The sequence below is a fragment of the Myxine glutinosa genome, chromosome 11, assembly GCF_964187855.1.
Source record: "Myxine glutinosa chromosome 11, kmMyxGlut1.1, whole genome shotgun sequence".
Lineage (NCBI taxonomy): Eukaryota > Metazoa > Chordata > Myxini > Myxiniformes > Myxinidae > Myxine > Myxine glutinosa.
The window spans coordinates 58,693,659-58,713,834 of record NC_136271.1 but is presented as its reverse complement, the minus strand read 5'-3'; the positions used below and the strand labels follow the sequence as shown (position 1 = coordinate 58,713,834).

At 46.8% G+C, this 20,176-nt stretch overlaps 1 protein-coding gene across 3 annotated transcripts in view; it reads right to left on the bottom strand.

Annotated features, from left to right (window-relative positions):
* The window catches only part of GCLC (glutamate-cysteine ligase catalytic subunit), a 126,824-nt gene extending 106,714 nt beyond the window's left edge, over positions 1–20,110 (bottom strand). Inside the window, exon 1 of one of the 3 annotated variants that reach the window (XM_078786705.1) lies at positions 19,602–20,110. Coding sequence is in view for 1 of the 3 variants with exons in the window: in XM_078786704.1 (XP_078642830.1) it covers positions 19,602–19,763 (162 nt within the window). In the remaining 2 variants the exon portion in view is untranslated. The remainder of the gene's footprint in view (positions 1–19,601) is intronic. The other 2 variants (XM_078786704.1, XM_078786707.1) reach the window with 2 other exon arrangements.
* Between the last annotated feature and the right edge of the window lie 66 nt (positions 20,111–20,176).

The following is a 20,176-nucleotide window of genomic DNA, read 5'->3' as shown; positions in this document are numbered from 1 at the left end:
CACCTGTCAAAATGCAAGATAATGAACACAATTAAGAACAAACAAGTCCACACAAGTTAACAAGTCTTGGTTATTTAGGTACACATATAACTGTCCACAGTTCAAACACAATAATCAGTTACCTGTACTCAATCTGCATTGCTTGGCAGGGATGAGTTGGCAGTTGCTTTTGTTGGGACCCGCTAGCTTGGGTACAGGTGGGTCACATTTACCCAGAACAACAGGAGGTACGATGGTGTATGACTGTGACAGGTGTGCATCTGTTGTTGATGTGTCATCTGGGTTTACCCGTTGAACTCCACGGCTATCGCTATTTGGGTGCTGGAAAAGTGAAATGCCAGTGCCATGGAAGGAGTCGTGGGCACTTGTTGAACTGGGGTTATGATCAATGTTATCCACTGCCCCAGTTGTGAAGAGGTCACTTTTTAGCTCAGGGGGGCAAACTGTACCCTCATTTTGGAAGAAACGGCAGATTCTGTTCCCCAAGTCCGTGGAGATGCTAAGCACCCTGTCATAGGAGATCGAGAGACCCAGGTTGAACATAGTATCAACCAGGTCTCTTTTTCGAGTCTTTGTGTGGATAAGGGTGCCCAGGTACACAGGCAGGGGAGTCTCCCGATTGTGACTGTGCCTCGTGGACGTGGTAGTACTGCTACTCTCTCTGCGGCGTGAGTAACTGTTGAACATAAGGAGTTGTGAGATTGTGAGAGTAGGTGTTGATACCGACGAGTGGCTTGACTGCTCTTGGATGTTAGGACCATTCAAGATCATAGAAACTAGTGATACAAGCGAATTAGGTACCGAATGTTCTTGGCAGTGGGCTTCAAATGAACCACTAAATGTTGAGTTCATTTTCAACATGTCTCTACGAACTATATTTGCGGCTCTAGCAAGACAAACTCCATCACTGTCAGTGTCGTGATCACATGCCTTCTGAAGGGCTGAGCCAACATCCTGGTTGAAAGCAAGCAGAATATCTCGACCGGACATGTGCTCCTCTAGGTCTGGAAAATATGTCATGATTCGATCTTTGAGTTTGGTGGAGTGGACACGCCTGGTCAAGACTGTTCCAAGCTGTTCCAGCCTGGTGGTGTATAGTCTTGCTAGGTCTACCAGCTTGAACATTGGTGTCACAAGAGCATCTGTGCGGGCATCATCGATGTAGGACACTAGCTCTCCAAGTGCTATACCGTCACTTGATATCATCTTGTTCATTCAGTGTTGTGCTTGTGGCCCTTGCTTTGTTATAAAGTGACACCAGACACTTCACGTGGTACTGTGCATCTTGTGCTATAAGGTCACCTGCACTCAGTTTAGCAAGAAGTGCCTGATCTCCTAGTTTCAGGGCAGCTGTCCTGACATGTTTATCGAGGTCGAAGGTGGAAGCTTTTCGCAGAGAATTAGTACCCGCTGGTTTGTCACAAAAGAAACACTTTTCAGGCTGTGGCTGTGTGTGGTCTACATGTACTCTGTGACGGGTGTACTTTCTTGAGACACTTGCGGTTTCTTCACTAGACGTTTCTCTTTTTTGTGCCCGATGCAGTTCAGTTTTGTTGTATTTCAGTCTGCATGAATCATGCCACTTAGCCTTGTGGCTCTGGAAGGTTGACTGTATACCTTCACCATCGTCCAGGCGGGACAGTTCTAGAGATTTTGGCAGGCAGCCCATCTGGCTGAAGGTGAGGAGATAATCTGCAAGAGTTTGGTATCCGGACCCTGTGGTTCGCTTGGAATCAGCTGGACAGGCAAGGGCCTCATCGGTGACCTCCTGACATAACACACACTTCTCCCAATCTGTCAGATAAGGCATGTTTGTTCCAGATGTACTAGGGCTTTGGGGGTCTAATAGCTTGAAATTTTTGTTGGCCATTGTCAATTAAGCATTATCCACCACCACCATCCAATCAATATACAAATTGGGAACCAAATCTAGGTAGCTACTACAGTCAATGAGCGAAGGTGCAGTGCAGTCGAGTTATCATCTGAAAAAGAAATACATACATTATTATCATAAATATAGTAATTCGCTTTCGTAACTTTTCACGAGCCTTGCATTGTTCCTTATAGTCACCTAGTCTATGATAGGAAAGTTCATAAAGCTACATCAAAGTTGTTCATATAAAGGTATTGAACCAAAATTACACCCAGGAGAAATCAGATAGTCATGCAAAGTTAAATAATTAAACCGCTAGACCAGTCCTGTCTATTGCAATGGTAAACCATTTGTTCTGCCCCTTATAGGCCACCGTAGATTCCAATTTTGAACCCAGTATGAAGGTATTGCATAGCATGTACATGACAATTTATAATATGCTCATTACATTGTGTTTCAATAGCAGCACAAATGACAAGTCTGAAATAATAGGTAAATATGTCCTTCTTAGCCGCCATTTTGTAAAATGGCCGCCATTTTGGGCCAAGGAGAAATCTGGAATGCCCCTACATCCAAATTTCACTGTAAGGGTATGCCCTAACTGTGTGCCAAGTTTCATGCTTGTATCATCAAAGGCACAATTCTACCACAATTCTTCACATATCTGCCGGACTATAGCAGAAACTGCCAAAAGCTTGGGACAGAACATTGATGAACTTGCTCTAAACAGAGACTCAATTCGCCGACAAAGAGTACAACACCGAGTCCAGAGATCTGCAAATATAAAGGCGGAGTTTCAGGGTAACGTTCCCCTTGTTGTTCACTGGGACGGCAAACTGATCCTTGATCTAATTGGAAAAGAGAAGGTTGATCGCCTGCCAGTATTGGTTTCAGGGAAAGGAGTTTCTCAGCTACTCACAGTTGCCAAGCTTCCATCTGGAACAGGCGAGGCTCAGGCTGCTGCTGTCTTTGGAGCCATTGAAGACTGAGGCGTAGCCGACAGCATCCGAGCTATGTGTTTTGACACGACCAGCTCAAATACTGGTCGGATCGCTGGTGCCTGTGTCCTCCTAGAGCAGAAGCTTGAGAAGGAGCTCTTGTCACTAGCTTGCAGGCATCACATTATGGAATTGATAAATTGGTGCAGTGTTCCAAGTGTGTATGGGATTGGGAGCCACATCTTCTCCCGAGGTTCCACTCTTCAAACGCTTCCAGGAATACTGGGGATTCATAGACACGGCCAAGTATGAACCAGGGATTGCAGCTGATGACGTGGCAAGTCGAGTGGAAGACGTAAAGCAAGGCACTATCGATTATGCCAACAAGCATCTTGAACAGAGTCAGCCGAGAGATGATTATAAAGAATTCTTGGAACTTGTGATTGTCTTTCTCGGTGCTGCTCCTGCCAGAGGAGTGCGATTCATGTCACCCGGAGCAATGCACCACGCCCGCTGGATGTCCAAAGTAATATACTGTCTCAAGATCTGGATGTTCAAGGCTCAATTCAAACTGACTCCTGCAGAAAAGAGAGGATTACGTGATGTGTGTGTATTCACAGTACGTGTCTACCTGACAGCCTGGATCTCTGCACCTCAAGCATCAGGTGCTCCTTACAGTGACCTGCTGCTGCTGAAGTCACTGCTTGAATACTAAGCAATCCATCCAGCCATCTCAAAGTCAACATCACGCAAGTTTTCCAATCACGTGTGGTACTTGTCACAGGAACTTGTTAGCTTGGCTTTCTTCGACAGTCGGGTCAGTTCGGCAACCAAGAGACTGATGGTGAATGCCATGAAGAATGAAGAAGACCAAGATCAGGATCATTCCAAGCGAATCACTGTTGCTCTTGATTCATTCAAGGATATGAACTTGGAAGATTTCGTCACAGCAAGGTCAATGAAACTTCTGCGAATGATGGAACTTCCAGATGGATTTCTCGCGGTAGATCCGGACTTGTGGGATGACAGAGACGACTACAAGCAGGCTGCAGAAACAGTCAACTCTCTAAAAGTTGTCAATGACTACGCTGAACGTGGAGTGGCACTCATTCAGGAGTACAGTGGGTTGATAACCCGCGATGAAACTCAGCTGCAATTCCTGCTGCAAGTTGTCGAGGACCATCGCAGAATGTACCCTGATAGCAGAAAACATACACTGTCCGGGATGCCATGAAAATAATAAATTTGGGGTTTGCTGGACATTGTCAGACTGATACTATGAACTCTGTCAGAAACTGAACAAAGAATTCACTATTAACGTGTTCAAAAATAAATACTGTGTTCAAGTGTGTTGTTTAAAATAAATTAAGATATAGTCTGATATACTCGTAATTCGTTGAATTTTTATAATTTTCATAATCTTTGAGGCCCTTGAGCTACCCCTAAACATAATAATTTAGTGCTCAAACTTTTTATACAGTTTCTATATTATATGGAACAGATTAAGGGGGTAAGACTTTCAAAAATAAAAATTTAGGTTTTTTTACATTTTTAAAGCTCCACCGTAATATATATATATATATATATATATATATATATATATATATATATATATATATATATGCATCCTTAATAATATAATCAATCCTTTTCCAACAACATTCTTTTTAACTATAGCATAGTATTGTTAAGATTCATCAAATAACTGAACTATTCTTATCTCATTAATAATACATCGGAGTTTGTTGTCATTGTAATGCATTTTATTAATCAAGAGGACATGGGGCAGGTTTCAATTGGAATGCCCGCAATAACTCGCTTACTTGGAACTTTTACACTTCTGCACTGTTCAAAAGGCTGCAATCAATTTGCTCATTAAATCTTTCCATCACAAAAAAAAAAATTCAATCTCGTACAGTTTTTCCTTTCTTCATGCTCGAAACTCACTTTCATTCCACCCCTCCTCAAACGTTCTCAAACAGATCTTTTGATTTGAATATCTCAAGAAACCCAATCTGTAATAAATTTTCGATTTTCTTTCATCATTCAAAACTTTCAAATCTCACCCCCTCAAATCTACCCACCCACACCTCCCCTTAAAAACACCCAACTCACCCCTCCCCTTAAAAACCCCTAACTCACCCCTCCCCCTCCCCTCAAAAAATCCTCCCTCACTCCTCCTCCCCCTCCTCCTCAAACTTCCTCCCTCACCTCTCACCTCAAATTTCCTTCCTCACCCCTCCCCTCAAATTTCCTTCCTTGCCCCTCCCTCAACTTTCCTCCCTCCCTCACCCTCCCCCTCAAATATCCTACCTCCCTCACCACTCCCCTCAAATTTCCTCCCTCACCCCTCCCCTCAAATTTGCCTCCCTCACCCTCCCCTCAAATTTCCTCCCTCACCCCACCCCTCAAATTTCCTCCCTCACCCCACTCCTCAAATTTCCTCCCTCACCCCTCCCCTCAAATTCCTCCCTCACCCCACCCTTCAAATTTCCTCCCTCACCCCTTCCCTCAAATTTCCTCCCTCACCCCTCCCCTCAAATTTCCTCCCTCACCCCTCCCCTCAAATTTCCTCCCTCACCCCACCCCTCCGCCTCAAATTTCCTCCCTCTCTCACCCCTCCCCCTCAAATTTCCTCCTCTCAACCCTCCCCATCAAATTTCCTCCCTCACCCCTCCAACTCAAATTTCCTCCCTCACGCCTCCCCTCAAATTTCTTCCCCCACCCCTCCTCCCTCCCCTCAAATTTCCTCCGTCACTCCTCCTCCTCCTCCTCCTATTTCCTCCCTCACCCCTCCCCTCAAATTTCCTCCCTCACCCCTCCTCCTCCTCCTCAAATTTCCTCCCTCACCCCTCCTTAAATTTCCCTCCTCCCTCACACCTCCCCATCATATTTCCTCCCTCACCCCTCTCCTCAAATGTTGTCCCTCCCTCACCCCTCCCCTCAAAATTCCTCCCTCCCTCACCCCTCTCAAATGTCCTCCCTCACCCCTCCTCCTCAAATGTCCTCCCTCAGCCCACCTCCTCAAATGTCCTCCCTCAGCCCACCTCCTCAAATTTCCTCCCTCACCCCTCCCCTCAAATTTCCTCTCACCCCTCCCCTCAAATTTCCTCCCTCACCCCTCCCCCTCAAATGTCCTCCCTCACTCCTCCCCTCAAATGTCCTCCCTCACCCCTCCCCTCAAATTTCCACCTTCACTACTCCCCATCAAATTTCCCCTTTTCACTACTCTCCCTAAAATTTCCCTCCTCACTACTCTCCCTTAAATTTCCCCCGCCACCCATCCCCCTCAAATCTCCGCCTCACGCTGCCTCCTCCCCTCTTCCTCTCTCCTTCCTTACTCCCTCATCCGGTATGATAGACCTGAGCCTCGTCCTGGTGGTGGGGTTGCAATCTTTCTCAAAAACTCTTCCCCTCACTCTCCTTGCACTACCCTCTCTCCACCTCAACCCCAGGAGTACCTCTGGCAACGGCTTCCCCTCGGCTCCCACCTTTTGTTCATATGTGTGTTGTACCGTCCGCCAAACAGTGATGACTCCATTTACATCTCGCTGTCTGACAACATAGACCAACTTCTATCCACTCATATGTGGAGACTGTCATCATGCCAGCTGGCTGGGTGTGGGTACCTCTCTCACCAGCCGTGGCCCCTCAGCAAAGGACGTCTGTGACTCATTGGGGACTGACACAATCTGTCAATTTCCCCACATGGATCTCAGTCAACGGTACATCAACGCTTCTAGACTTGGTTATGACTAACTTTCCTACAAATGTCTGCTGTTCTTCTTCTGCTCCAATCGGTTCATCTGATCATTTCCTTGTTAAAATGGACATGTCTCTGGCCATTCTCAAAGAGCCTCCTCTGCGTCGACGAGTCTGGCATTTCACTCAGGCTGACTGGCATGGTCTTCAAGCAGCCATCAATCATCTGGACTGATCTCCCATCTCCACTGCCTCTGACATCAACTCATCCTGGGAATTCTTCCAAAGAAAATTGCTCTCTCTCATGCACAGATTTATCCCATCTCGTTTTTTTTTGTTTGTTTTTTGTATACATAAATCGAGGCTCGTGAAAGAGCTAACATTTATCACACAAACAAATCAGACAAACAAACAAAGTGTAGAAAAAGGGGAGCGGTAGACAAGATGGGGAGAGAAGGGGAAGCACATAAACACAACATTTGTGAGGGACATCGGGAATGTGTGGGAGGGAGAGGGCTTGGGGGGAGGCGGCGGGGGAAGGAGGGAGGGGTGGGTGGGAGAAAGATAAACACAAGGACACAAAGGACTTCCAGGAAAGAAGTTGGTATTTCAAAAAAGAGGATTTGGGGTGAAATTAGCGGGGGTAGAACAGATCAAGGTTTTGGATGGGGGAAGATAAGAGATGGTGGTGAACAACTGTTTTAAAGACCTGGAGGGAGGAGTGGGATTGAAGGGGGGGGAGTTTGTTCCAGAGGCGGGAGAAAAGAGGAATGAAAGAGTGAAGGTGAGCAGAGAGTCTTGATTTTGGCAGTTTAACCATAAGAGGGTTGCAGGCAGATCTTGTGCGACCTTTAGGAATATTTGGGGGACAGAGCACAGAGAGACCTGGGGAAGCAAGGCCGGAGAGGAGTCGGTAGAAGACAGAAAGACCACTGTGGGAGAATACCAGAATGTATGTTCTCATATATTTGTTCTCATATACTTCTTTTCCAAAATGTGTTTTTCTGTGTAACTCTGTAAAAACTGAAACCTGGGCCTAAGTGCATTCCTGATTCGGATAGGTCAAGAGGGAGTGACCTACAGAGAACAGATAAAAGATGCTTTACCATTTTAACTGATAACAGCTGTTTAAAATGCTCTTAGAATTCTCTAAGATAGAAACCAGAGTGTCCCACTGTCTGGGCCGCAGGGCCCTGTGCGGAGTCCTGAATTCCATGCTCACATAAGGAAATAAGTTTTTATTATATATGAAAAGGACTTCGAGGAAAATGCGGCGCTGGTCAAGGAACGGAGAAGAACTGTGCACAGAGGAAGACGGTGGAGCCTTTGCCACGACTGGCAGAACGATGCTTAGTTACGTTCAGTTAGTTCATTAGTTAGTCAAATATCTTGAATTAGTACGTTCATGTAAAAACCCTCTACAGTTTAATAAACGTTGTGTGAGAACCAGGTTTGGAGTTTTCCTTGTTGGAGTTCTAGTCGTAGGGATTAGGAATTCTTCAAGACCACCAACCTGCCTGCGGTGAGAAAGTGAAAAGCCCTCGGAGGTAGCTTCATCACGGGAGATTCCAATGATTCTGAATGCTTTGGTTTCAATAGCGTGAAGACGAGCTAGGTGTGAGGCAGGAGCACCAGCCCAGAGGGGAGAGCAGTATTCCAGAGCAGTCTTCAGTTATCATACCCTTCCTCCCGTCCATGGCACACAGAATCTTGTGGTGGGGCAATTGCCCTGAAGCAACTTGCCTTCGCCTCATGGAACGCAAATCCAACGGAAGGCAATCTCATTTCCTTTCACAAAACCCGCAGCAAGTGTGTGTCTACTCAGGAGAGTCAGAAAACACGATCTCTCTCGTCTACTCTCAGCCTTCCATCCCCTCCCTTACCTCAAACGGCCACACAGCTGAAACCGCACGTGAAAAAGCCGAATGTCTCAAAATCTTGGGTCCCAAACCCATCACTCTTTGTACCCACCTTACCCAGTCATACGCAGTTGTTTGAGGTAAGGGAGGGGATGGAAGGCCCAGTCATGCACTGACTCCCACCAGCTGCTCCTGGACTCTGTCTTTCTCTCCTGACAAGGTGGAGAAGTTTCTGTCAAACCTCGACTCTGATTCTGCAACTGGATCAGACGGCATCAGCCCAGGGGTCCTAAAATCCTGCTTTGCCACTCCATCTCACCCTCTCTCTGTTCTCTTCACCCTCTCTTTTGTTCAATGTCATCTGCCATCTGCTTGGAAATCAGCCAACATTACCGCTTTACACAAAAAATCTGCAAAAACAGATCCTTGCAACGACAGACCAATCAGCCTGCTCCCAATAATCAGCAAAGTCATGGAATGCATCACGCTTCTGACATTAAATCCATCCTCTTCTCCAAAGGTTTGATCTCTGATCATCAATTTGAATTCACACCAGGTCATTCTACTCTGGACATGCTGCTTCTGCTGTCTCAACAATGGATGGAGGCCCTCAACGCCAAACAGAAAATCAGAGCTGTCTCCCTTGACATATCTCGTGCCTTCAATATGGTCTGGCACCCCGCTCTTCTCACCAAACTCTCCTCCTATGGTATCCATGGAAATCTCCACGCATGGCTTGTCGATTTCCTCTCCGGTCACAGTCAACCTGTGGCCCTGAATGGAATTCTCTCATCTCCCCTTCCTGTCCAGGCTGGAGTTCCCCAAGGCAGTCTTCTGGGCCCTGTGTTTTTTTTGGTCTTAATCAATGATCTTTCCAACTCTCTGGAAAATCCTCTCTTTCTCTTTGCTGATGACCACTCTCTGCCGCTCCATTCCTCATCCCTCAGATCGGCAGGCAGCAGCCTCTCCACTCTCTGCAGACCTGGACAAAATCACACATTGGTCAAGCAAGTGGAACATGTCTTTCAATCCTGACAAATCTCAATCTTACTATGTCTCTCAGAAAAGACCGTCTGGAAAACCCTCCCATCTACTTTCTCAGCAATCCTCTTAAAGAAGTTCTGTCTCTCAAGCTTTTGAGCCTCAATATCACCCATGATCTTTCCTGGGAAAACCACATTTCCAAGCTGGCCTCCAAAGGCAATTGCCGACTGGGCATCCTCCGTCGTGCGAAGTCCTTCCTTGGCACCTCTGAGCTCCTCACAACATACAAAGCTTTCATCCACAGCTTGATGGAATACTGCTCTCCCCTCTGGGCTGGTGCTCCTGCTTCACACCTAGCTCGGCTTCAAGCTGTAGAAACCAAAGCTTTTAGGATCATTGGTATCTCCTGCGATGAAGCCGATTCTGAGGACCTTTCACTCTCACCGCAGGCAGGTTGGTGGTCTTTCTGACTTCTCCTGACTCCTCTCTGGCCTAGCTCCCCAAGCTTTGTCTGTGCTGTGTCTCCCAAATATTCCTGCAGGACGCACAAGAACTGCCATCAACCCTCTTCTCATGAAATTGCCAAAATCAAGACTCTCTGCTCACCTTCACTCATTCATTCCTCTTTACTCCCGCCTCTGGAACAAACTACCTCACTCTCTTCAATCCCACTCCTCCCTCCAGGTCTTTAAAACAGCTGTTCTGTTTGTCTGCTGTTATCATCCATCTGTTATCATCCCCCATCCAAAACCTTGATCTTTTCTACCCCCGTTAATCCACCCCAAATCCACCTCTTTCAATCTCCGACTTCATTCCTGAAATTCCTAGTAGTCAGTGTCAATTTGTTTTATACCGTGTACCCCTTCCCTCGCCACTTATACCGTGTACCCCCCCCCCCCTCAACCCCCCCAACCCAACCCTCTCCCTTCCACAGATCTCCCAATGTCCCTATTCTCTGCTGTTGTGCTTGTGTGCTTCCCTCTCTTGCCCCATATTGTCTCTCCGCCCTTTATTACCCTCGCCTGAGGAGAGGGTATTGCATTTGAGTCCGTTTGTTTGTTTGTTTGTCTACTTGTTTGTCCACACAGAATAAATGTGATTTTCTCTGCAACCGTTGGTCCGATTGACAGGAAATTTTCACCATAGGTGCAACTCCACATGTATAATTTTTTAATGATAATTCTGACGTCACAGGTCACGTGGTTCGGCCGCCATCTTGGAAAACCGAAAAACTTTGCAAATCTCCGAAAGTGCTGAATAGAGAAAATTGAGATATGGCTCATTGTAAAGAACTCTCCATGTGGAATAAAATATGTTAATGATGACGTCATAGGTGCCTCCATCATTACGTCATAATTCGACAAGTACAAAACTTCATCCGATCAAGATGAAATTTCTTGAGCATAATCTAGGAATAAATTCGTTTAGAAAAAAATAATGATGACGTCATCGGTCACGTGGTTCGGTCGTCATATTTGTTTTAACACAAAAGCCTTAAAAACCACTGAAAATACATCCTGGCGAGGTTTTGCAATCTCCAATTGCTCTTTCTTGTTGTTTTATGTGTCCGTTTATGTTTCTTTTGTTTTATGTGATAATGTGGGTTTATTGTGCAAGCTCTTACACAAGCCTCAATCTTGTATACAAAAAAAAAAGGATGCATTACATAGGAGCAACGTTCAAACCGGCTTGCATAACAATTCAAAACTGTGCCAGGTGCATGTAGAAAAACGAATTCACCACAAGGCATGAAAAATACCTTGACAGCAAAGCTAAACACACGCAGTTTAACAAAAAAATAGGAAAAAGGCTTAAAAGTGGCCCTGTACAACATGCAAAAATACACCCCCCCCCCACTCCTCTTCCTTTACTCCGATGTTCTCCAACCTTTACTCACACTGACTCCCACCTTTCTTTATTTCTCCCATAGACTTCATCAAACCTGTCAAATTAAACCAATAATCTTTTGCGAGTACAGTAATCGAAATGTTAAACATTACTTTGGGATCGTCTTAAAGTTATTTCATTGCAAGAAAGATAATGGGAATGATTAACAACCAGGTTATCAAACTGATACCAACCTCCCCCACCTCACCTAGAAATTAGATAAAACACCGTTAACTTGAGAGATAGTAAATGTGGACAAGTCTAACGAAGTGTTACACAGTTCCATAGGACAATAACCATGGTAAAAGATACCAGGCTTGCATTTTATCAAGACCTTTGAACAGCAAGTACTCAAGATAGACATGTATGATAACACACACGTGACAAAACAGAAATGTACGTAAACGGCAACAAATGGCGATTTCTTACTTAAAACAAAACCATTTTATATAGTAGCAACTACTATGGCTACAACTACACCTTTACCAGTTCCAATCGTTCCATCTTGCTGTGGGGTCAGCCAAGGAAAGTTTTTGGCCCGAGTCCTTCACAAAGCGGATGGTCCATATTTTGTCGTACAGTACACCCATTCCAATGACAGGTAGCTGTATAACCCTGTGAAGCAATGGAGGAAAGCTGCTCTGGAATTGATTAATTAGATGTTGGCTCAAGGCAAATGGAGCATCTCGCAATCTCATATTTTTGCTCATGAAGGATCGTCAAACAAACCGACCTATCTACTTCCATGGATGGCCAATGGAAAAGGTTCAGTCTCCTGAGCTTGTGGACTGGGCCTCACCTCAGCCATGACCTATCCTGGGCTAATCGTATGCAAAGCTGGTCTCCAAGGCCAGCCGTAGGCTGGGCATCCTCTCTTGTTCCAAGTTTTCTTGAACAAACAGAGCTACTCGCAGTCGACAAGGCCTTCGTCCATATCTCAATGAAGTACTGCTCTCCGCTGTGGGCTGGCACCCCAGGATCGACTCTGTCTCTCCTGAATTCTGTAGCAAAGAAAACTCTTCAAATTATTTGAAATCTCCCACGATGAAGCTGAAGGACAAAGCCTGCTGCTCTCACATCACAGACAAATTAGTCACTTGCTTTTTGTAGTTGTTTATTTCCACCACCCCGTCTTGATCACTTGGCTCTCCACCCTAATGGAGATGTTTTTTTAGTAACCCCAACTGGTTAAACTTCCCAAATCTAGTCTTGCTGCACACTTCCACTTTTCTCATGTTTATGGAGCCAGCTTGCTGAGACTGTTCAATCCCACGCATAAATTCAGAGCTTTTTTGGTATTCATCAATGATCTTTCCGACTCTCTTGAAAATCCCCTCCATCTCTTTGCTGATGACTCTACTCTCTGCCGCTCCATATCTCAACCCTCAGATCGGCAGTCTGCAGCCTCCTCACTCTCTGCAGACTTGGATAAAATCACAGACTGGTCAAACAAGTGGAACATGTCTTTCAATCCTGACAAATCTCACACTCTCACTTTGCCTCTCCGAAAAGACAGTCTGGACAACCCTCCCATCTACTTTCTCCACAATCCTTTTTAAAAAGTTATGTCACTCAAGCTTTTGGGTCTCACTATCAACCATAATCTTTCATGGGAAAACCACATTTCCAAGCTGGCCTCCAAAGCCAATCGCCGACTGGGCATCCTCCGTCGTGCGAAGTCCTTCCTTGGCACCTCTGAGTTCCTCACCACATACAAAGCTTTCATCCGCAGCTCAATGGAATACTGTTCTCCCTTCTGGGCTGGTGCTCCTGCCTCACATCTAGCTCGTCTTCAAGCTGTAGAAACCAAAGCTTTCAGGATCATTGGAATCTCCCGTGATGAAGCTGATTCTAAGGGCCTTTCACTCTCTCACCGCAGGCAGGTTGGTGGTCTTTCTGTCTTCTACCGACTTTTCTCTGGCCTTCCTCCCCCAGCTTTGTCTGTGCTGTGTCCCCCAAATATTCCTGCAGGACGCACAATAACTGCCAGCAACCCTCTTCTGGTGAAACTGCCAAAATCAAGACTCTCTGCTCACCTTCACTCTTTTATTCCTCTTTTGTCCCACCTCTAGAAAAAACTTCCACAATCTCTTCAATCCCTCTCCTCCCTCCAGGTGTTCAAATCAGCTGTGAACCACCATCTCTTATCTTCCCCCATCCAAACCTTGATCTTTTCTACCCCCGTTAATACACTCCAAATCCACCTTTTTCAATCTCCGGCTTCATACCTGAAATTCCTCGTAGTGTCAATTTGTTTTATACCGTGTACCCCAACCCTCTCCCTCTCCCCCTCCCTCCCACAGATCTCCCGATGTCCCTGTTCGCTACTGTTGTGCTTGTGTGCTTTGTCATTCCTAATCCCTACCAGTGATCTTTTCCACCCCCATTAAACCTAAATAACTAAACGAACCTTCTTAGAGTACGTTGTTTCCTCCCCTCCTCGCTCTCACCTTCATTCATCCTCTTGCTTAATGTGTCCAACTATTGCCCCATTGCTCCATTGCTCCATTCTCAGTTTTATGCCTCTTTAACCTGTGACCCCACTCTTCGATGAACCTTGATTTTGTTGAATAAATAAAGTACAAAAATGAATACAACCCAGCTGGGCAGGCTTGACGTTCGACGTTCGGGGGCAGACTTGGATGGGAATTTGCAATATATTCAGGATAATGGCGATACTCGCATACTCTTCACAGAGGACACCGTGGGATGGACATTTTACATCCACCGAATAATACCAGCAGCCGGTTGTGCCATGCCTTCATTCAATGACAAAAAAACCTCATCCTCCTCCTCACCCCCCGCTCCCACCACTCCCTGCGGTGGATTTGAACCAAGAGATCCACAGGTCAGTGGCAGCTAATCCCACCACAAGACCGCAGCCTCACACCAAATGTTAATGCAGTCACATGCTGCCTGTACTGTGCCAACCTCAGATACCTGAAATGTAAAGATATAAACCCACCGGGCCATTTGGACCAATGACTCAGCAATGTATCAGTTGGCAGTATTGGGCGACTCCTTTCTGCACACACAAAAACATTCAGGAAGCAAGAAGCGCCCTGTCGAATATCAATGCAGACTTTTCAGACGAACAGTCACTCTCAAACGAACAATGAGTGGACAATCCATCACGTGGTGTTTGCAACACACGATCACATGCCACGAACCGTGACGGAAACACTCAGGCCCATTCATGGGGGTTGGTTCAGCAAAGATGAATGAAGACAAAAACCTTCAGACATTCACAAAATATCTGAATGTCAAAAAAGGTCATCGCTAGCAGCTTGTCATTAGACTTCAATAAAAAATGAAACTAAACCTGAACCTGCATCACTTATTTTACTTGTACAGTGCACGTACAATGAACAATTTGTACACAACCTGCAGTTTTCAGCTACAAATCATTTCGACTCGTGTAAGATGAATGACCAAGGGATGGATCACAATGGAACGATCATAATGAACGATGTACGAAAGGCCGTGAGCAAAACAGACATCACACTGACAACAAATTCCACCCCTCCAGCCCCAATCAGTAAACTTGAATGTCTGTTACACTTGGACAACACAAATCTGCAATCGAGGGAAGGACTTGGAATAAGGATGACTTAGCACAACTGCACTACCGCAGGACCAGCATGGCACAAACACACTAACATAGCACAGCACAGCACAGCACAACCGCACCAGCATTGTACCAGCACAGCACAACCGCACTAGCATTGTACCAACACAGCACAACCGCACTAGCATTGTACCAGCACAGCACAACCGCACTAGCATTGTACCAGCACAGCACAACCGCACTAGCATTGTACCAACACAGCACAACCGCACTAGCATTGTACCAGCACAGCACAACCGCACTAGCATTGTACCAGCACAGCACAACCGCACTAGCATTGTACCAACACAGCACAACCGCACTAGCATTGTACCAGCACAGAACAACCGCACTAACATTGTACCAGCATGGCACAACCACACTAACACAGCACAGCACAGCAGACCGCACGAGCATTGTACCAGCATGGCACAACCACACTGGCATTGTACCAGCATGGCACAACCGCACTAGCATTGTACCAGCACAGCACAACCGCACGAGCATTTTACCAGCATGGCACAACCACACTAGCATTGTACCAGCACAGCACAACCGCACTAGCATTGTACCAGCACAGCATAACCGCACTAGCATTGTACCAGCATGGCATAACCGCACTAGCATTGTACCAGCATGGTACAACCGCACTAGCATTGTACCAGCATGGCACAACCACACTAACACAGCACAGCACAACCGCACTAGCATTGTACCAGCATGGCATAACCGCACTAGCATTGTACCAGCATGGTACAACCGCACTAGCATTGTACCAGCATGGCATAACCGCACTAGCATTGTACCAGCATGGTACAACCGCACTAGCATGGTACAACCGCACTAGCATTGTACCAGCATGGCACAACCACACTAACACAGCACAGCACAACCGCAATAGCACTGTACCAGCATGGCACAACCACACTAACACAGCACAGCATAACCGCACTAACACTGTACCAGCATGGCACAACCACACAAACACAGCACAGCATAACCGCACTAGCATTGTACCAGCATGGCACAACCACACTAACACAGCACAGCACAACCGCAATAGCACTGTACCAGCATGGCACAACCACACTAACACAGCACAGCATAACCGCACTAACACTGTACCAGCATGGTACAACCGCACTAGCATGGTACAACCGCACTAGCATTGTACCAGCATGGCACAACCACACTAACACAGCACAGCACAACCGCGATAGCACTGTACCAGCATGGCACAACCACACTAACACAGCACAGCATAACCGCACTAACACTGTACCAGCATGGCACAACCACACAAACACAGCACAGCATAACCGCACTAGCACTGTACCAGCATGGCACAACCACACTAACACAGCACAGCATAACCGCACTAGCATTGTACCAGCATGGCACAACCACACTAACACAGCACAGCACAACCGCAATAGCACTGTACCAGCATGGCACAACCACACAAACACAGCACAGCACAACACAACACAACCGCACTAGCATTGTACAAGCATGGCACAACCACACAAGCATAGCACAACTGCACGTACGAAACTAGCACAATCCAACTACAACAGCACAACCGAATGCACCACACCAACACGATACAACCTCACGAACACAGCACAACCATATGCACCGAACCAGCATGGAGCAAGCAAACCAGCACAGTACAATCATAACAGCACAGCACCACACATACTGCAAATTTCATGTACCATCTATCTATAATTCCAGTAATCTCTGTACGTTTGTACGTTTGTCTGTCTGTGACCGCTGTTTCTCGACAACCACGGGTCCGATATACTTTTAACTTGCCAGGTATATTGCTGGGGACCCGAGGATGTGCCTTTTCAAGGTTTCATATTAATCGGACAATTACTTACCGAGCTATGTACAAAAAACGATTCAACCAATCAGAGAGCAGCGAACGATCGCGTGTGCCGGCGTTGCGAATGGACCAAACCATTCCATGTAAATAGAGGGGGGGGTTCTGTGGTCGTTGCGAATGGACGAAACCATTTCATGTAAATAGAGGGGGGGGATTGTCACTGTACTCGCAAGCCGTTCGCCGTTCGCTTTGGCGTTGCGAATGGACCAAACCATTTCATGTAAATAGAGGGGGGGGATATAATTTTAGATAGATATATAGTACGGGCATGCCCTAGTCTATCTATAATTCCAGTAATCTCTGTCTGTACGTTTGTACGTTTGTACGTTTGTCTGTCTGTGACCGCTGTTTCTCGACAACTACCGGTCCGATATACTTGAAACTTGCCAGGTATATTGCTGGGGACCCGAGGATGTGCCTTTTCAAGGTTTGAAATTAATCGGACAAGTACTTACCGAGCTATGGCGATTTAGCCGTTCGCCGTTCGCTTTGCCGTTGCGAATGGACCAAACCATTCATGTAAATAGAGGGGGGGGGGGTTCTGTGGTCGTTCGCTTTGGCTTTGCGAATGGACCAAACCATTCATGTAAATAGAGGGGGGGGTTCTGTGGTCGTTCGCTTTGGCTTTGCGAATGGACCAAACCATTCATGTAAATAGAGGGGGGGGTTCTGTGGTCGTTGCGAATGGACCAAACCATTCACATCGAATCATCGAATCACATCGAATGGACCAAACCGTTCGCTTTGGACCAAACCATTGCATGTAAATAGAGGGGGGGGTTCTGTGGTCGTTGCGAATGGACCAAACCATTTCATGTAAATAGAGGGGGGGGGGGATATAATTTTAGATATATATATAGTACGGGCATTGGCAAGGAACGGGCACCCACGTACGGGCAATGCCCTAGTACCAACAAAGCACAGAACCAAACCAGGACACAACATAACACATACCGAACCGAACACGAGCATCCAGCCACATGTGTTTGTGCATGCAGTCAACAGCCGTGCACTGTACGCCCCGGGACAACGGCCGTGCACTGTACGACCGCAGTAAACCCGTGCACTGCACGACCGGGGTCAACAGCAGTGCACTGTACGGTCGGAGTCAACAGCAGTACACTGTACACCCGGAGTTAACAGCCGTGCACTGTACGGCCGGGGTTAACAGCCGTGCACTGCACGCCCGGAGTTAACAGCCGTGCACTGTACGCCCGGAGGCAACAGCCGAGCACTGTACGCCCGGAGGTAACAGCCGTGCACTGTACGCCCGGAGGCAATAGCCGTGCACTGTACGCCCGGAGCAAACAGCCGTGCACTGTACATCCGGAGCTAACAGCCGTGCACTGGACACCCAGGGTTAACAGCCGTGCACTGTGTGCCCGGGTCAGCAGACGTGCACTGTACGCCCGGGTTAACAGCCATGCACTGTACGCCGGAGTTAATAGCCGTGCACTGTATGCCTGGGGTTAACAGCCATGCACTGTACGCCGGAGTTAATAGCCGTGCACTGTATGCCCGGGGTTAACAGCCGTGCACTGTGGCCCTGGGTTAACAGCCGTGCACTGTACGCCCGGAGTTAATAGCCGTGCACTGTACACCCGGGGTTAACAGAGTGCACTGTACGCCCGGGGTTAACAGACGTGCACTGTACGCCCGGGTTAACAGACGTGCACTGTACGCCCGGGTTAACAGACGTGCACTGTACGCCCGGAGTTAATAGCCGTGCACTGTACGCCCGGGGTTAACAGACGTGCACTGTACGCCCGGGGTTAACAGACGTGCACTGTACGCCCGGGTTAACAGACGTGCACTGTACGCCCGGAGTTAATAGCCGTGCACTGTACGCCCGGAGTTAATAGCCGTGCACTGTACACCCGGGGTTAACAGACGTGCACTGTACGCCCGGGGTTAACAGACGTGCACTGTACGCCCGGGTTAACAGACGTGCACTGTACGCCCGGGTTAACAGACGTGCACTGACTGCATTGACCGAAAAGCTCAAACCTCTGAGCGAGAACTATCAGGTTGTCAACGCTCAGCCCTCGTGGATTCAAATGCAACCAGAACAATAAACGAGATATCTGTGATCGGCAAGGGTAAGCCTGGGGAAGCTTAATTACCCTTGCCGATCGCCGCGACTTACCTTTCGCCCGTGATCCAATGATGGTCATATTACTTTCCGACCACCATATGACCTTGACCTTAAACATTTAGGGATCGAGTGTAAATCAATAAAATTGTGTCCCCATCTACAATCTATCCATAAATCTCAACATCATGAACATTAGAGGAAATTTATTCAAGTTATTATCAAAAAGTTGTTTTTAGTTAAATAGGTCACAATCCGAAAAAATAGGTCAAGGACACGAAACAAATACCAGGTGTACAATTTCTGCGCAGGTGCACTGTAGTAATGCAAGAACATCTTGGAAGGCCAAGCGGTCTTTGAGATTCCATCCGCATTGGGCAGAAATTCGGCATAATTAGGTCATGCCTTAAAATTAGGTCATGCCTTAAAATTAGGTCATGCCTTAAAATTAGGTCATGCATTAAAATTAGGTAATGCCTTAAAATTAGGTCATGCTTTAAAATTAGGTCAGGGTCAAAAAAATGACGTCATTTCCGCATACTTATTATTCCCACTAAATGGCGTAATGCTAAATTTTCATTCGGAAAGTCCTAGCGGGCTCCGACATTGAGCTCGGAATGATATTCAGCAAAGACCGAAATAGTGGTCTAGTACTAGAGGTGAAACACTTCAAATTGGGGGCACCAATTGTGGAAACATACATACCCGACAGGTACAACAGGTAGAAGCCTCCAGGTGGCTGCTTCCTAAAAATACCTGTAAATGCACAGGTGGCCTCACCTCGTCTCCCCACTTGAGGACGTCTCGCTGTCGCTCCTTCAACCGGTTGTAGATGTTAATGAACTGCTGGATACCGTGAAAGTGAACGTACTCCGCCAGCTCCTTGGTCTGTTCCCAGGTGAGAGTGGCTCCCTCGACCAGCAACCCCATTACGTAGGTAAGGTAGTAAGGTAAGGTAGAAAGGTAAGGTAGAATCAGGTAACCGCACCACTGAATCCCCTTAAATGAACACCGATGTCGTTCGATTCAGGTCACTGAGGTGAGAAACACGAACACGCCGGGAACATCACCTCACTTCCCGTGTTAACAAACGAATTATTTTCCCGTGTTTAAAAACGAATTTAAAACCTCAATAGAAAAAAGGCCGTTATAAGTATTATTGTTAGCTTTGGATATGATGAGAGGGAACGTAACACGCCGACCACCCTCGACCGGCGCACATTTTATGCGCCATCACGGAATGCGCATGCGCAATGGCTTTTGCCTGCAGTGATTCTGAATGTCCAATTGGCTTGGACGAGAAGGCGTGGTTTATCAGCCCATTGGAGAACCTCAGGCGAGAG